This window comes from Ctenopharyngodon idella, chromosome 10 (genome assembly GCF_019924925.1).
Source record: "Ctenopharyngodon idella isolate HZGC_01 chromosome 10, HZGC01, whole genome shotgun sequence".
NCBI classification, from domain to species: Eukaryota; Metazoa; Chordata; class Actinopteri; order Cypriniformes; family Xenocyprididae; genus Ctenopharyngodon; species Ctenopharyngodon idella.
Genome location: NC_067229.1, coordinates 33,737,061 through 33,753,881, shown reverse-complemented (window position 1 = coordinate 33,753,881; position 16,821 = coordinate 33,737,061). Strand labels below are relative to the sequence as shown.

The 16,821-nt window shown below is 38.8% G+C and overlaps 2 protein-coding genes across 2 annotated transcripts in view; both read left to right on the top strand.

The window, feature by feature from the left end:
• The window catches only part of fgf11b (fibroblast growth factor 11b), a 63,430-nt gene extending 57,683 nt beyond the window's left edge, over positions 1-5,747 (top strand). Inside the window, exon 5 of the mRNA XM_051910668.1 lies at positions 1,106-5,747. Within this exon, the coding sequence (XP_051766628.1) occupies positions 1,106-1,239 (134 nt within the window). The 3' untranslated portion in view covers positions 1,240-5,747. The remainder of the gene's footprint in view (positions 1-1,105) is intronic.
• Positions 5,748-11,670: 5,923 nt separating this feature from the next.
• cldn7b (claudin 7b) lies at positions 11,671-16,581 on the top strand. Its single transcript, XM_051910780.1, has 4 exons — positions 11,671-12,143; positions 14,226-14,390; positions 14,809-14,893; positions 15,043-16,581. The coding sequence occupies exons 1-4, from the start codon at positions 11,921-11,923 to the stop codon at positions 15,197-15,199; spliced, it is 630 nt and encodes a 209-aa protein (XP_051766740.1). The 5' UTR covers positions 11,671-11,920; the 3' UTR covers positions 15,200-16,581.
• Positions 16,582-16,821: the final 240 nt, after the last annotated feature.

The following is a 16,821-nucleotide window of genomic DNA, read 5'->3' as shown; positions in this document are numbered from 1 at the left end:
AAATAATCAACCCGCACAAGCTAATAACCTGCTTGCACTGACCAATAACTAATATCCAGCTTGCTTTAGCATAGACCAGCTAATATCAAACTTGCACTATCTTAGACCAGATAATAACCGGCTTAGACCAGCTAATGGCCACCTTGAACTAGCTAAAAAACACTTTACGCCAGCTAAAAAAAAACAGCTTACACCACCTAATAACCATCTTGCACCAGATTAAACCAGCCAGTATCCAGCTTGCACTAGCATAAACCAGGTAATAACCAGTTTGCACCAGATTAAACCAGCCACTAACAAGTTTACAGTAACAGTAACCTGGTTGAACCAGCTAACCAGCTTCAACCATCTAATAAACAGTTTACACTAGCTAAAGACCAGCTTAGACCACCCAGTCTGCACCGGCTAATGACCATTTTAGATAAGCTAATAACCAGCTTGCACCATCTTAAACCAACCAATAACCAGTTTAGAGCAGTTAATAACCTGCTTGGACCAGCTAATAACCTGCTTGCACTAGCGTATACCAGCTAATAATCAGTTTTTACTAGCTTAGACCAGATAATAACCAGCTTAGACCAACTAAGCAGCTTGAAACAGCTAATTAATATCTTAGATCAGCTAATAACCAACTTGCACCAGATTAACAACCAGTAAATAATCTGTTTGGGCCATCTAAATGTTTACACTAGCATAGACCAGTTTATACTAGCTTAGACACGATAATAACCAGCTTGCATGTTTAGACCAGATAATATCCACCTTACATCACTTAATAACCAGTTTGCACCAGATTAAACCAGCCAATAACCAACTTAAAGCAGTTAATAACCTGCCTGGACCAGCTAATAACCAGCTTGCACCAACATAGACCAGCTAATATCCAGTTTGTAATAGTTTAGACCAGATAATAACCAGCTAATGGCTCTCCCAATATTCAGATTAGTGGTCAGCCAGCATGAGTATTTCAGTTGCAGACTCTTGAAGCTTTACATTTTCCACTGTCATAAATAGTCGCACTATTCATGAAACTATAACTTAGTTTAGTTCCTCTGTTGTTGCTTTAAATAACATCAGTGTGTCTTTGTTCTTCTCGTTCCCTCAGTGGCCATGTACAAGGAACCTTCACTGCATGAGCTTGTAGCAGAGCAGAGTCCTCCTCGCAAAACCGTAAAGACTTCGGACTCCCCCTCCCACCAGAACGGCAGGAAAGAGGCCCCCAGAGCTGATGCTTCATAGCACAGGGGGCACACACAGGGAGGGTGAGGGACTACACTGAAACTGAGAACTCCATTTTCCTTCATGCAATGGGGGCAGGAAGAGCTGTATGAGCGGCTGCTTGCTTTTAAATGGGGCGAGATCAGACAGCAGCCCCTGGCTCTCAGCAACGAGAGGAGAATCCCTGCCTCTCTCGGTCGAACCAGCTCGTATATATTTCCACTGACCCGGCATGACACCTGACCCACCATATGATCCTATAATCCCCTGGAAAACATGTTTCTGTGTCCCCACATGCCCTACTTGAGTTCTGTCACAGTGACATACGAAAAATGCATACAATATCCATCCTAACTGAAGAATTCAATTGACTTTTCTTTCCCTATGGTTTCTTTTTGTTTGAACAAAGAGTTTGGGTATGAGAACGAGAGCGAGCGAGAGAGAGATGTTATTATCTAATATCATCATAATGATTCCAGCAGATGAGACCCTCGCTGGTTCATTTTTTTCCTGCCATCACTTTGCCAACGGCTGCTCTGTGCCAATCAGCTATATCAGAAGGAGTACAGTAAAATTCATTTTATTGGACCATTCAAGGAGGATCCAGTTCTATTGGTCAGCAGGTGTAGATTGATTTCCTCTGGGCCGCTGCCAGGGAAACTAATGGTATCGTCCAGAATTTGTGATCGGGCAGCTTTTAAAATTAAACAAAACTCCGTAGTTCCAATTCCTTCCACTGATATTCTCAAAAACAACCTGACGACGATGATAATGAGTTTAGATTGAATCCACAAACCCAAACGCATCTGTTTTTGGTTTAATTGCGGCTACACCTGCAGGCTGTAAGATCCAAAAAAAAGAAAAAAACAACTAAATTCTCTTGTGACAACTCTATTAATGTTTAATGGCCAATGGGCTCGGAGCAGCATCCGTATCATTGGCAAACGAGTGCAGATTATTCGGGGCAGTTGTTTGATAGTTCTTTGATGGAATTCGTACAGAGGATTACATGGAGTCCAGCCATGATTGCTTGAATTATTTACTCCTTTTCCCGAGAACGCACGGCTCATTCAAGCAGCTTGGATGAGAAATTTTAATATGCAAATTTAAATTGTGGCGAGCCGATCAATGACGCAGTGTTTGTGTGCATTTAGACGTGTGTATTAGAGTGTAAAAGAGACAGAATGATGCGAAATGAACATCTGCTTCCATTATTTATTTGTGTGTGTGTGGCAGTCTGGGCACACGTGTAAACGCATTGGCTCACACACCACAGTTGATCATTTTAATGGTTCAGTCGAGTCTGGGCATTTTAATCTGCCTGGAGATGTTGACTGATGACCTTCTCCAGGATTCATAATTGACACATAACCAAGAGGAAGTGCTGTGACATCCAGGACCTCTTTGTAATTCCAAAGGCATCTTACCGGTCCACACACACCACACTCCGTAAATTGTTTGCAATGTGTGTGTTTGAGTAGAGTTGGTCAACCATCTTACAGATGGTGCCCTTTTGTCCTTCAGAAGGGAAGAGACCTGCTCTGTGATTATAACATCAATCATTTGTGGGCCAATATCAACAAATGTGGAAGGTGTGACCTGAGCTGCAGATGTGGCAGGTTCACAAGTTTGGTTTTGCTGTTGATCTTTGTGAAAAAGGTCATTTGTTGTTTTATATGTGTGTTTGCATGGTCATCTCAATGTCCTTGAGCTGTGTCCTGAACACCTGGGTAGCAAAAAACAAATAAATAAATAAAAAATTAAAAAATTAAATGAATGAAACTTTGAGTAAAAATATTAAATCGAAGGAAAGATATTTCGGAAAATGCAACAGGAAGTCGGAAGAAGGTATAGCGGATGTCAGTGAGGGTTTGCGCATGTTGTAGAACGTTTTTAGCATGTTGAAGCATGGTACGTGTATGTGTCTAAATGAAAGTTGAAGTGGCCAAGTTAAAGGAATATTCCAGGTTTAATACAAGTTAAGCTTAATTGACAGCATTTGGGCATTGTGTTGATTACAATGAAAATATATTTATACTAATTTTCTTAAAAAAAAAAAAAAAAGCAAAAAATTGGGTTACACTGATGCATTTACAAAGGAAATGAATAGGGTTCATTTTCAAGGATTTACAGCTGTTTCATTGTCATATACCTTTATACCAATAGGGTTAGTTAGACATTTTTTTTAAGATTATGATGAAATTATGTTAACATGCAAATTTTTATGTCTTGTGGCTATTCTATTAAAACAGTTAGCATGTTAGCATTTATGTTCATTTGCTATCTTCATTTTCATTGTAGTGAATTACCTCACTGTAATCCAGATTTTTGCTTCTTTTTTTGGAAAAAGGAGGGACAGAAGGAAATTAATTTTTGTGTTAATCAACATTATGCCACAAGTGCAGTATATTGACTTTAACTTGTATTGAACCTGGAACATTCCTTTAAAAGGAATTGTAATGTGTAGCATGAGAAAGTCTGGAGAAAGTTTGGTTATGCGAGACGAGATTTGGAATGAAGAGGTTTCGCTGGCTGCGAGACACTCTTAAAGTCCTGAGGGCAGCTCAGTGATTGAAGTTAGCTGGTGGAGAGGAAGACGGCTTTAGAGGCATTAGATTATGAGGAGCAAAACCAGAAGATCATTAAGTTGGATTCTTGGAGGAGAGTGTGTGCTTTGGTGCTAAAGATGAGAGCAAGACCTGTTCTCTGAATTAAGACACTGAATGAATTCTTGCTGATTGAGCGGAAGGCGAGGAACAGGGTCCTTTGAGGATGGGGGGAGGGGAACGTTTATGCGCACGCGTGCGAAGTAGTTACCTGGCCCAACGGAGACGTTGAGAACACAAGGACGAATGCGGCGCACACACGCCCCCTCATGTGTGCTCCAAAGTCACGCTCCATTTCCTGAGCAATCTCCCCAAACCCTCTCCTGTGTGTCCAGTGGCTATTAACCTTCCCTCCAGCTCTGTGTGTGTGTGAGCGAGAAAGAGAGAGAGAGTGAGACAGAGAGAGAGATAGATAGAGCGAAGTAACGATCGATTGACTCAATAAAAGCCAAACTGGAGAGCAATAGCCCAGCGCTGTGAGCAATAATTTCCCTGTGCAACCGAGGAACCCGAGGACATTAGCAGACGATGAACTGAGAAGTTTCTTTGTGTGTGTGGGACTTTATCCGGTCGGCGAGAAAGCGGCAGAGGAGGAGACAACATGGAGATAAAGTGACATTCAGATCGTAAACCCAATTTTGGTATTGTCTAATGGGCCTTGCTCGCTTGATCTCGCTCTTTTTCTTCGGTCCAGACCTGGTTTTGTTGTGAAGTTTCTAGTATTATGGTCTCAGATCTCTCCTGATTCTCGCGCTCTCTTTTAAATCAGGGCAAGTTCTCAAGGACACATTGAGTCCACCCTCTGTTTCATTTGCCCTCAATTCAAGCATGCAAAAAGAGTGAGACGATCAAGGGAACACTTATAAAATTTTCATGCTGTATTTTTGTGAAGAAAAAAATTGATTTCATACTATCTATCTCAGAGGAGTAAAAGAGAAAAAATATGTGTATATAAATCAAAGAATGATTAAGAAGTAATATTAAATGCAATCAAAAAATGATGAAAGTACTGTAAATGGGTGCTTTTGGGGAGATGGACTGCCTGGTCTTGCCAAAACTGCTGTGAGCCATAAGGACTGTGGACATGTACAGATTTGAGTTTCTTTTTGTATTTGTTTTTATTAAATTGTGATATTAACTGAAGCAACTGATGGCCATTTTACCCACAGTGAAAATGTCATTTTGAAGAACTGATGGGTACTACCTTGAAATTTGCTTTTATATTTAGTGGAAAATATGTATATGAACCTAAAAATCAAACCTTTGTTTGATTCATTTTTCTTTTTCTGCCATATTTTCCTTTGTGCAAACTTGTTTTTATATATTCTTTTCTCCTTTTTAAATATTTCTTTCTTAAAGCTGTCATTAACAGACTAACTAATTGGACTTTTTGTCCAACTAATTGGACGAGACCTCTTCACCCACACATGATTTGCAAGTTTTAAGCAAAAGAAAAAAAAAAAAAAAAAAACTCAAACTGAAACCAGAAAGCCAACGCACCTTTTCTAATCAGGTCTTCCAAATGAAACGCAGAAGAAAACAAGCCAATCCTTTTCCCCCTATCTTCTCGTCTTCCAAAAAGCAAAGTCTTCCACTAGCCAGGGTTTGCCTGAGTGTGGCAGTAACTGCCAAACGGAACATGGCTTCCTGCATAAGCCCCGCCCTCAATCTTACAGTGAATGCAGGAACAGGCTGATTGGCTGACAGCCACTGGAGGCGGAGCTACACACACCTGCCCTATGAAACAGCATGGAGACCTACGCGGAGACTCGAAGAAGGCTGACCATAGACTAACAGCCGGGGTCAGCTGGCTATCCCCTGCGCCCTTAACCAGCATGGCGGACGTACTGCTCTGAAAGCTGACACACCTGGGAGAGTACTAAGACTCTACTGCATGCATCCTACTTTGGAAATACTAGGAAAGGACTCCCCGTTACAGAGCACAGGATCTCCTTTGCACCCTCTCCTGACCTCCAACTTGCCATCCTATGTACATTTCTAGAGCAATTATACATCTCTGGGCTGGGAGGAGGGAGGGGTGTGTCTTATTATTACATATTATTGAATAAACAGTTATATTTGTATTATTGTAAGATGTGTGATGGACTATGTTGTGTAAAATGTGTGCTTTTAAGTGTTCGCTGCCCCTGGGTTTAGAACATTACCATGCATAATTTCATGTAGAAAACAGATGGCACAGACAGCTGCAGGTACTCACAGGTGAGCAGTCAGGTGACAAGTGACAGACAACCTCTGCTCCTTTCACTTAGCATTGGCACACTGCACATAGACAACACATTCACACACACAAAAACACTCGCTGTGCACAGTATTTATTCAACTTTCCCCTTTTATGTCACCAGACCCTGACTAATCCTCTCACTGGCCACCTACGAACATCTGCATTATGTCACTGCATTACAGGAAGTCTCGCTAATCAGATGAGAAACAAAATTAATACCGCAGGGTGAAATATAAACCACAGCCCACTCTCGCTCTTGCATGCAGACTCGTATAATAAAATCGTAGATCATCTTCCAGACCCTTCAAGCAAGCCGAGATAATTGTCTTGAACGCCTTTACAGACCCAACAAACTCTTAAAACAAGCTTCTTCTATATATTTGAGGATTAGCTGGCAGTTGATGGATTAATATGAGAAAATTACATGCAGAACAGGGTCTGAATTTCAGCGTGGGAGGCCGAAACGTAATTCAGATCCCTCTGCTGTTTAACTAAAAGTAATCCTAGAAACAAATTCTAGATCAGAACTCCTGCTGCGAGAATATTCAGAAATATTTCGAAGGCAGATTGCTTATCTGAGATAATGACAGCATGTGGGTTAAACAAGGAAAGAGTGAAGACTTCAAATGTACAGCATAAATCATAAAATATAGTTGCACAGTGATCATTTCTCTGCAGGATGAGGGGAGACACTAAAAACTGTTGTTATGAAAAGTTTTAGAAAACACAATGTAAGTTTATTCTGTCTTGTTTTCTTGTGGTCACAGGTTAACTTTTGCAAATCATATGTCAAAGTTTTTAACCACAGTTAACCCCCCCCCCCCCCCCCCCCCCCCAAAAAAAAAAACAAAAAACAAAAAAAAAACAGGCTATTAGATAAGGAATAACTAAGTCAAGTGACTATTAAAGTATTAATTATTTCTGAGTTACAATAAAAATGACAAGACAAAACGTTGGCCAATATAAAACTCTTCATTGCGCTTTAACCGGTTTTGAGAATGGCACACTTTGTTCGAAGGTCTTTCTGCGCATGCTCTTAAGCGAGAGTGCGCGCGAGAGAGGGAGCGGGCGGGAGAGACAGGTGATGTAGTACAGCAAGCCCTTATATGGACATGGTTTGGGCAAGTATTATGCAAATTACTGTCAGCGAGCAGCACGCGCTCCCTCATTCTGATCCATCAATACTACAAGAACGAGGGTAAAAACAAAACTATTTGCGTACTACTGTGAATCCGCTGGAAATTGTGCGTGTTTTTCTTTGCTCATAACTACAAAATTGTTAGAAATTGTTAGTGAATAAAGGCCACTCATCACTGACAGACATAGAGCTATTTCAGCTCAAGTAAGTCGCTGATCAACGTAAAAGCGAAAGTAAATACATAGTCTAAGTATAAATACTGTACTTAGAAATTGCTTTGCTACCTCCAGACCAAGGAAAACAGAACAAGGGCACGAGAAAACTTTGTTCACAAGAAAATTACAACACAAAAAAGAAGGCTGAAAAACATAAATAATCCATGCCCTCTTGGGCTTCCAAGATATTGTCAGCAGAAAAAAATACACTAAATTACGTCACAAATACGTGTAATATGACCATTTTACACACCCAATAACACAAGCACGCCAGAACTTGTTTGAAAGCATCAGCGAGGCTATGAGTCATGGTTGTATCAGACCCTCACCTGCGGCAAACCTCTGCAACTTTCGATAAAGGTAAACCACAACAGTAATGCACAAATCTGTCAAGGGTGATAAATGCTCAGTAGAATTTTTTCTCAAGATGGTTAAATTCTAATGGAAAGTCTTCCAACTGACCACATAAAAGCAGATTGCTGGGCACCCTGCTGCAATCTCGCCTGTGTTCACGGTGCTCTGGAGGAAATACAGCAACATGTTAGAAGTAATAATTGATCCATGCATTATTCATGGACGTGTCCCTGGGGAGGAAGGGAAGAGGATAGCGAGGGTGGCAGGGTCAGAGAACGCACCTCTGCATACGGCTCCTCATTACATTTGCCATCTGGGCAGAGCGTTTAGACCGGGGCTTCCCTTCCTGTCCTCACCCTACACACACACACACACACAGGCTGCAGGAATAACGCAAGCAGAAACAAGTCTGTACATGCATACATACACACTGGCAAGCAATACACTCTCACACACGCTTCGCTTGTGTTCCCTTACAAGCCTCTATGATCTCTCGGATGATGATTTTGATCCAACATGGCATCTTCTCAGAGCTTCTCACTCTGTATGCTGTGTGCATCCAAACCTGACATCGAACACAATATTTGAACTCTTCCCTGAGGCCTTTAGCTCTGCCCTGAGGCCTCCTGAGCACATCTCCAGACTCTCCCCTGATTGTACCACTTAAACGGATCGTCAAGGTCTTCGGCGTATGAGACTGCAACAATTTAAGACTTGTTTTATACTGCTCTCTAGTGGATGAAGGAGACGCTGCATGCACAACGCAAATGAAACCTGAGTCAGCAGCCTCGATTATGAGAGGATGTGCACCATTATTACCTAAAATACTTTACTTTAACCCTCATGTTCCTCTAATGGTTAACATAAGGTTGATACTTCTTTCTGTTATTTTATGACACATGATCACTTCGTAACATACTCCAAACATCCTCAATGAAAAATATTAGTACTTCAGATATAAATACATTACATGATAAAAAATCTATACCTACTTTATGGTAAAATGGAGATTTAGATCTCCAGTAAAAAAAAAAAAAAACTACTATGGACACATTAAAATAATATGGGAAATAATAGGGTAATTTTCAAATAAATATTCAGGGGCTGCTTTTAATAAAGCAAAAGAGAGACAAACAATGTAATTTATATAGTTATGGTCATAATTTGTAATTAAATTATGTAAATAGAATTGGTCTTAGACATATAGACTGTATGTAGCCTCTTAAAAACACACACTCAGTATTTATCCTAATGTCCTCCATTCTCCTTCCCTGTGAGGCCCTGGTAACATCACCATTGATTTCACTTTTATCTCATTCCCACACATTCTCTTCTGTCCTTTATTCCCTCATTCTTTCCATCTCACCTCCTTGTTCTCATTAGGATGTAAATGGAGATTATCGTTATCAGACCCCAAGAAAGAAGAACAAAGAGAGAAACAGAGAGAGTCTGCTGAGACATTTTGGTGATGTTAAGCATCCATTACACCGATAAAAGAAAGAACAAAACATATGTCAGAGCTCTCAGACCTTGGACTGAAGCTACAATGAAAGGCCACGACTCCCCCTAGTGGCTAAACTGAACACTAATGTGGTATTTCCAATAGGGGGCGGTAGTAAGTAGAAACTGCTTGTATGAGCAGACAGAGAAAAAGAAAGTTTCTATGAAACTCGTCTCCATAGTAACTGTGGTTAAGATCAAAGTGATAATAATGCTAGACGCTACAAGATATATATGTATATGTAAACACCCCAGAGCTAATTAAACTAAAGCAATACATGATAACATTACCATGAAAACAAAACAGTAGCTGTCAGAATTATGAGCTTCTCAATTGATACTCATCCCATTTACTCCGAGTTATGAATCACTATCAGTTGACAGTTTGAATTACTTGACTAGGAACTCTAAACAATTATAGGGGTGGGTCTAATAAGACTCCCCTTACACCTTTCCCCCACCACCCAAAAACATAGAGGTGACATTCAAATCTCTGCTCAGGAAAAAGTGCAGAGAGAGAAAATAAGATGATTCTTATACTGCCATGAGGAAGATATTTATAGGAAGTTTGCATTTGCACACAACATCAGAAATAAACTTCCGAGTTTCTCATGCTCTCAGAGACAGTGACTGGTGGGGTGTGTGAAATGTCTCACTAGAGTATAAGATAGTATGAGAGAATTGTGATACGTGGATGTGTGTATTGGATTGTGTGTGTGGAGAGAAATATAAAGCAGAGATCTTTATATGTATGAATATCTTCAGCTTAGATTCCAGGAAATGCCCAGGGTTGCTGTTCTGTGTTTCACGGTAGAACCTGTTTGACCAGTACCGGTATATGTTAAACCCTCCCCCATGAGAGCTGTGGCAAATAATGCTTTAGTGAACAGTTTCACATACTCATACTCGAAAGTGCATGTAAATCCACTCATAAGTGTGTGAATCATATCAAAGATTTTTCTTCCTGACTGAAACCTGTGACATCATCATTTGTACGATTTCTAAAGACAATCCATTTTCTCTTTCTCTGTATGTTTATGATAATGTGGCTAGACAAACAGCAATGAAAAATTATCCTTAAGTGCAATAACTCCCCTGAAAAACTATTTGAAGAAGAGTTTTCATTTCTAAGGAACTACAGAGCGGTTACTAAAAACCTGAACAGTTTGTTTTTTTACAATACATATACATGTTATCAGCACAAAACAGTGAAGACATGTCAGAACAGCACTGAAATAATTTGTTTATGAAACAACAGTTTGAAAAGTTGAAAAGTGTGTTGGGTATGCCTGGGGGTTATGTAGGTACCCTCAGGACGCCCGCATAAAATGCCATGCCAAAACCAATGTATAAAAAATAAATAAAAACATTATTGCTCTTGACATTATTGCTCTTATATTCTGCTTAAATTTGAATTGAAATTTTAAAACCCCTGTGTAAGGTACAGCTACATGCTCCCAAACAATATTGTGTCTGTGTCAATCATGTGCTGATATACTAATATGGCATTTCAGGTGCATTTCCTGTAAAAGTTGTGACATGTGGTCTGTGAGTTTCCTGCCTGTGGCTAATAATCTCTAGATTATGTCAAATGAAGTCTAAAAATAATTCCTCCATTTAATAGCCATGACATTTTCACTGTGTTTAGCACTTCAGTTGTAACAATGTCATCCTTCAGAAGTATGACTCAGTACCACAACAATTTGTTTGAGGACCGAATCCCAAATAGAAAAATGTCAACAAAGCTATCGTTCAAAATATCCAATAAATGCAGTTGTAGTGAGCATAAGAGACTTATTTAAAAAACATTAAAAAATCTTACCAACTCCAAACTTTTTAGTATACGTGTGTGTATATATATATATATATATATATATATATACTGTACAAACTGTATTTTCTATCACCTAACCCTAAACCTACCCATCACAGAAAACTTTCTGCATTTTTACATTTTCAAATAAGCATCATTTAGTATGTTTATTAATCTATTTCCCTCGTGGAAACTGTTGGCTGATCCCCACAATGTAGGTGATCTTAGGTTTTAGCTACTATCCTTGTGGGGACATTTGGTCCTCACAATCTACACATAATGTAGCCCATATTATCTATGGAGAAGGGTTTAGGCAGAGTCTTATATCCATTTTCGAAACATCTCGATATTCAAGTCAGAGACAAGATGCGATAAATATTCTATATCTTCAAACGATGAAAGTAGCCTATGACCAAGCTGTGATTTACTGTATGATAACCAGTAACGTTACTCATACTTCCATACGGTGTCGTCACGAAACCCCCCGACCTCTCCAAAACAACATAGGTAAACTGAACCTTTCCTACACGAAACTCAAAATGTCTCCGCCCATAAAGAGGACGAGACTCTTAAAGCTCAAATCAGCAGCTCCTTTCATATTCAAGGTGCGGCTTCACTCAACAGGTGTCTGTTACGGCATCCACAACGTCTCTTAACGGATTTTAAAAAAACATTTCTAATATATTTTTGTGTTTAACCCATTCAAATCGGAGGATTACAGAAACCGCGCTCTTTTTTTGGGAACAATTATAGCTCTTTGCCGACCTGTTGCTTCCAGACATTAAACAGATATAGTTTCAGACTAGTTCATCTTTTGAAGTTCATTGTGAGAAGATGGCAAATAAAGGAATGCAGCTCCTGGGATTTACTCTGTCGGTTCTGGGTTTGATTGGGCTCATTGTTGGCACAATCTTGCCTCAATGGAAGATGTCTGCCTACGTTGGAGATAATATAATCACAGCGGTGGCGATGTATCAAGGCCTTTGGATGTCGTGCGCATTTCAGAGCACCGGACAAATCCAGTGCAAGGTGTACGACTCCATCCTACAACTCGATGGTAAGTGCAAATCGCCTATAAAGTTTTTTTCAAAAGCTTTATTATTGACAGAATTGCTGGATATCTATTTTAGAAAACCCGTATAGTTGTGGTTTTAAAGTAAGGATTTGCTTGGTGAAATGTTGTACCTGAGAGGGCGCATGCGCGTACTGTTGAGCGTCCTGGCATATTATCACTAAACACATTGATGATAATGATACGAGTGTTTTGGCTTCGAATGGTGCCAGCTTACTGGTGTAATTTATTTGTGTCGTGTCATATAGCCATGTAAGTAGAGAAAATAATAAAATTAAACTTTTACATTTTGTCGATAACATACAAAACTATTGGTAGGCTAATTATACTTTTAATAGCTAAATATAAGGTGTAAGACACATTGTTGTGATGTTTGTCTTTATCCGTACATGAAAGCTAGTATGCAAATTGTTTTTTCGTTGCCACGCCCTGTAGCCACTTCGCGGCAACTCATCTCTTGTTACCACAGCAAAGACACACACCTGTTATTCCATCATTCGTTCCTCCTCAGAAATTTACGTTTTTCTATTGATTACTGCAATAAAGTGAGAAAAAATGGAACAACCAATTTTGGCTGTGATGTAGTGACGTTTGATATCAACTTACACCCTGTAAAAATATGTTTGATTAGTATCTCTCACATTCTTGCAGAGCTTGGTGTTAGATAATGCTATTTGTTTTGATGTTATCTTTGTTATTCGAGGATTTTATGTATTCCTTCGTTTTGGGTCAAAGTAAGCTCAAATGTGGTATAAAGGGCAGTTGTCCTTCAAGAATGTGTGAACAAATGCAGTGAAGTTTTCAAGCCAGAGTATTCAAAATAGGAGATTGTTCATTATTAATAAACAAACAAACAAAAAAATGCTGATCGTTTTAACATTAGGGTGAACATTCTGACTGGGACAATGCTAGTTTTAGTGTTGGGTGATACGGTTGGGTTACGCATTTACTCAAAGTAATGATTACACGGGTGTGACTCCCACCCTTCCTCCACTCGCGGAAATTCAGTGCTCCTGTATCGGGTGGGGGAGTCAGGCATTGTCTTTGAATGACTCGAGTATTTTGCCAACAGCTTATTAAAACAACTAACTGAGGATTCCTTTGTGAAAACACAAACACAGAGAATGAAGCTATTTAAAATCAAAGAGGGCCTTTTTAGAATAACAGAGGCGTTTGCTCCTGTGATGTTTTTCATCCCCTCTTTACTCTTCACACCTGAGATTGATAGAAAGGAGTCATTTGGCTCACTTCTGTAGTTTGTTTATAGCTATACAGTATGTTTATAGACACTTAAGTCATTTAGCCAATTACCATATCAATCTTTTGATATAGCTTGTGTAAAACTCTTATCAGTGAGTTTATTTTTCATTTTATGTTATGCACACACAAATACAACACGTATAGGCCTATTTAATGATATCTTACTGTAGTATTGCTGTTAGGGAGGAACCATGAGATTTAACAGGGCGAGAAAAACAGGCAAGGTGACAAAATGGCCAGCAACCATTTTGTACATCCTGTAAGATTTTAAAATGCATTTTGCTTCAGGTAACGAGTTCTTCCTAATAACTTGAGATTTTCTTAATAATTTGACTTAATACTAAAGGAAAGTGTTGTAATTCTTTTGAAAGCCATGCCCACAAAGCAAAACTAGATAGATTGTAAAACCCAAGTTCCCATGACTGGTTAAACCTGTCCTTCTCTAGATCTAAAGGGCATTGCTGCCCACGTATGTGAACAATCTACTCTCAAAGGAGACTTCCGGTTGGAACCGGTCTTTGTTGCACCTGACTGCAGGTGTAGTGGGGGAAGGGCTTTTCTCTTCATTCAGAGAGGAAAAAACAAAAACCTGCAGAGAATTGGGCCATTTCACAACCCTTTAGTTTGTTCATCATAATCTTTTTGATTCACTATTGGTGCACTTATCCTTTTCATGTGCTGAACTGACTTCAACCATGATAAACAATTAAAATAAGCTTTTTGGTGTACTATGAATAAACAATGTCGAGACCGATTATTAACTTTTCTCTCTGCATCTTTCTTTCTCTACCCTCCTCCCTCTTTCAGGTGCTCTTCAGGCAACTCGTGCCCTGATGATTGTAGCGATCCTTTTCACAGTAGCGGGACTGGGTGTGGCCAGCATGGGCATGAAGTGCACTAACTGTGGTGGTGATGACAGGGTCAAAAAGTCCCGCATTGCCATGACAGGCGGTATAATCCTCATTGTTGCAGGTACGTTCACTCTAATAAAATTATATTAATGTTAGTTTTGTAATTAAACTACAGCAGTATCAAAAACAGTGTTTTGTGTACTAAAAAGTACATAGCCCAAAAAAAGAGTCCTTAAATATACAGTAAAATATAAGTAGCCTAATAAAAAATTATTAAAATTAAATAACGATGATTGGCATTTTCTAAATTAGGTTTTTTAAATACCAAGGTTAAAGGAATTCTTGCCAGGTTTGGAATGTCTATCTCCACAGTTTTGGTTTCTCATTGCTCTGAATTATAGAATGTAACTTTGTCAGATGACATGCAGAAAATGTTCACTCCCAGCAGAAACTGTGTCAAAAAAAAAATGTTTGGAATTTTTTTTAATTTTTTTTTTATATATAAGTAACTAATTTATCTCGTCTCTTCCATTCCTCAGCCCTTTGTAGCATTGTTGCCTGTGGCTGGTTTACAAGTCAAATCGTCCGGGATTTCTACAACCCCTTCACACCTGTCAATACAAAGTAAGTTCAAATGTGGCTGTAAACCACAAGAAAAGTATGTTTAGGCATTTATCCATGTGCTTCACCATATTTTATAGTCGCTCTTCCTCCTAATTAACAATACTGAGAAGGGAAGTCACAGCTCATAATATAATACTCTATTTCTATAGGTATGAGTTTGGTGCAGCCATTTTCATCGCCTGGGCAGGTGCATTCCTAGACATAATGGGTGGAGGCATGTTGGCTGCCTCGTGCCCAAAGAGTAAACCATCTCCCAAGTACCCCAAGTCCTCCAGACCCCCCAGCAGCAGCAGGGAGTACGTTTGAGTTCGGTTCTACAAGCTGAAGAAGTCCATAATGAATCACGGAGCATGTGCAGAAGTTTCCCTAGTCAGCTGATCTGAGATCTGTTTAGATTGTAATTTCTTTAATTGTGGTTGACTTAGAATAGAACAAACTACTCAGATCAGTGTTCTCGGGCAACTTTTACTCGCGCTCGGTACAGCAGCCCACCTCAGAAAAAAAGGTCACTTCTGTTTTCTTTCTTTTGAAAAGCACCGTCTTTTTACTTCCTATTTTGAATCCTGTTGCTGATTGTGAGTTTGGAAAGGGGGGTTCTTCCTCAGTGTGTTCCTCATTTCATAAGACTGCCATGTTTAGTGAACATGAAAGAAGGAAGCATGCTCAGGGAAAAATCACCACTCGTACCGCTCAGTTACACTGCATCACTGCTTACTGCTGTAAAGCCATGTCCTGACCTCACCATCTGCCTTGCTTGCTGTGTGCATCATCTAATGAATTGTGCCAGACACTGAGGTGCATGAGAAGAACAACAAGCATTTATTGTATATGTATATATTTTATTTTTTATTTTTTTTTAAGAGTTAAGGCATAAATATAATTTCTATTTCACTTTGCTGCATGATTTCCTGGTCCCTGTACCATCAGACCGTCTCTTTTAACAAATGCAAACGATACTTCATTTTATACAAGTCAACATCCTCTGAGGGAAGTTTTGTATTGAACTTTTTTTTTTTTTTTTTTTAAATGATGTATAAAATTACTGAACTAGTCTAAGAGAACTTGTTTATGTAAAGTAGTGTTATACTGATGACACTAGAATAAAATTGTAGGTGAAAAACAAAAGTTTGACTTGGTTTAGATGATGCTAAAGATAAAGAAGGCACTAAACTTCAGTTTTGCAGATTGGTCTGTTTCTTTTACTGAGCAACATGATCAGTGTTTTTTTTTTTTGTAAATCAAAGAAATGGCTCTTATTTATGCAAAGTTAAACTTAACCTTAGCTTTTGTGCTTCAGCTCCTCAGTGTCCTCCTTGTTGCATGTGCACATTTATAAAGCTAATGTTACAAAATGTTTTGATACTCCTTTCTTGTATTTATACAGTTTTATCATAGCTGGTTACAAATTAGAGGTCACATGAGGTCTTTTTCTATCTGTCCACAACATGAAATCTTAACTCTGACCTTTTTTCTTTCTTTTTTTTTTTTCTTTCCTTTTTTGCTCTGGTCTTTGTGCTTGGACCACTTGAGATGGGTTGCTCTTAAGTCTGTTTAGGAGTTTAAGTAAATTTAGGTCACGTTATATTTGATTTGTGACCAGCTTATGCAAATATTTAACTTTTAAAAATGTTTTTGACTGTTTAAGTTTGCAAATTACACATTTTATGTAAATAAACTTTTTTTTTAAACAAGACCTGTCTAATGTCAAGTTATTTTTATGTATGTGTGTGTATGTATGTATGTATATACACACATACGCACGCACGCACGCACATATATATATATATATATATATATATATATATATATATATATATATATATATATATATATATATATATATATATATATATATATATATATATATATATATATATGTGTGTCTAATATCTGTGGCAGTTTACCCATATTAGTGATTTGCAAATACC

Bases quoted from the DNA above. Each gene is read 5' to 3' on its own strand.
- cldn7b (XM_051910780.1), top strand. From the start codon at position 11,921: ATGGCAAATAAAGGAATGCAGCTCCTGGGATTTACTCTGTCGGTTCTG. The intron at 12,144-14,225 runs GTAAGTGCAAAT...TCCCTCTTTCAG, and splicing joins CTCCATCCTACAACTCGATG to GTGCTCTTCAGGCAACTCGT. The intron at 14,894-15,042 runs GTAAGTTCAAAT...CTATTTCTATAG, and splicing joins TTCACACCTGTCAATACAAA to GTATGAGTTTGGTGCAGCCA.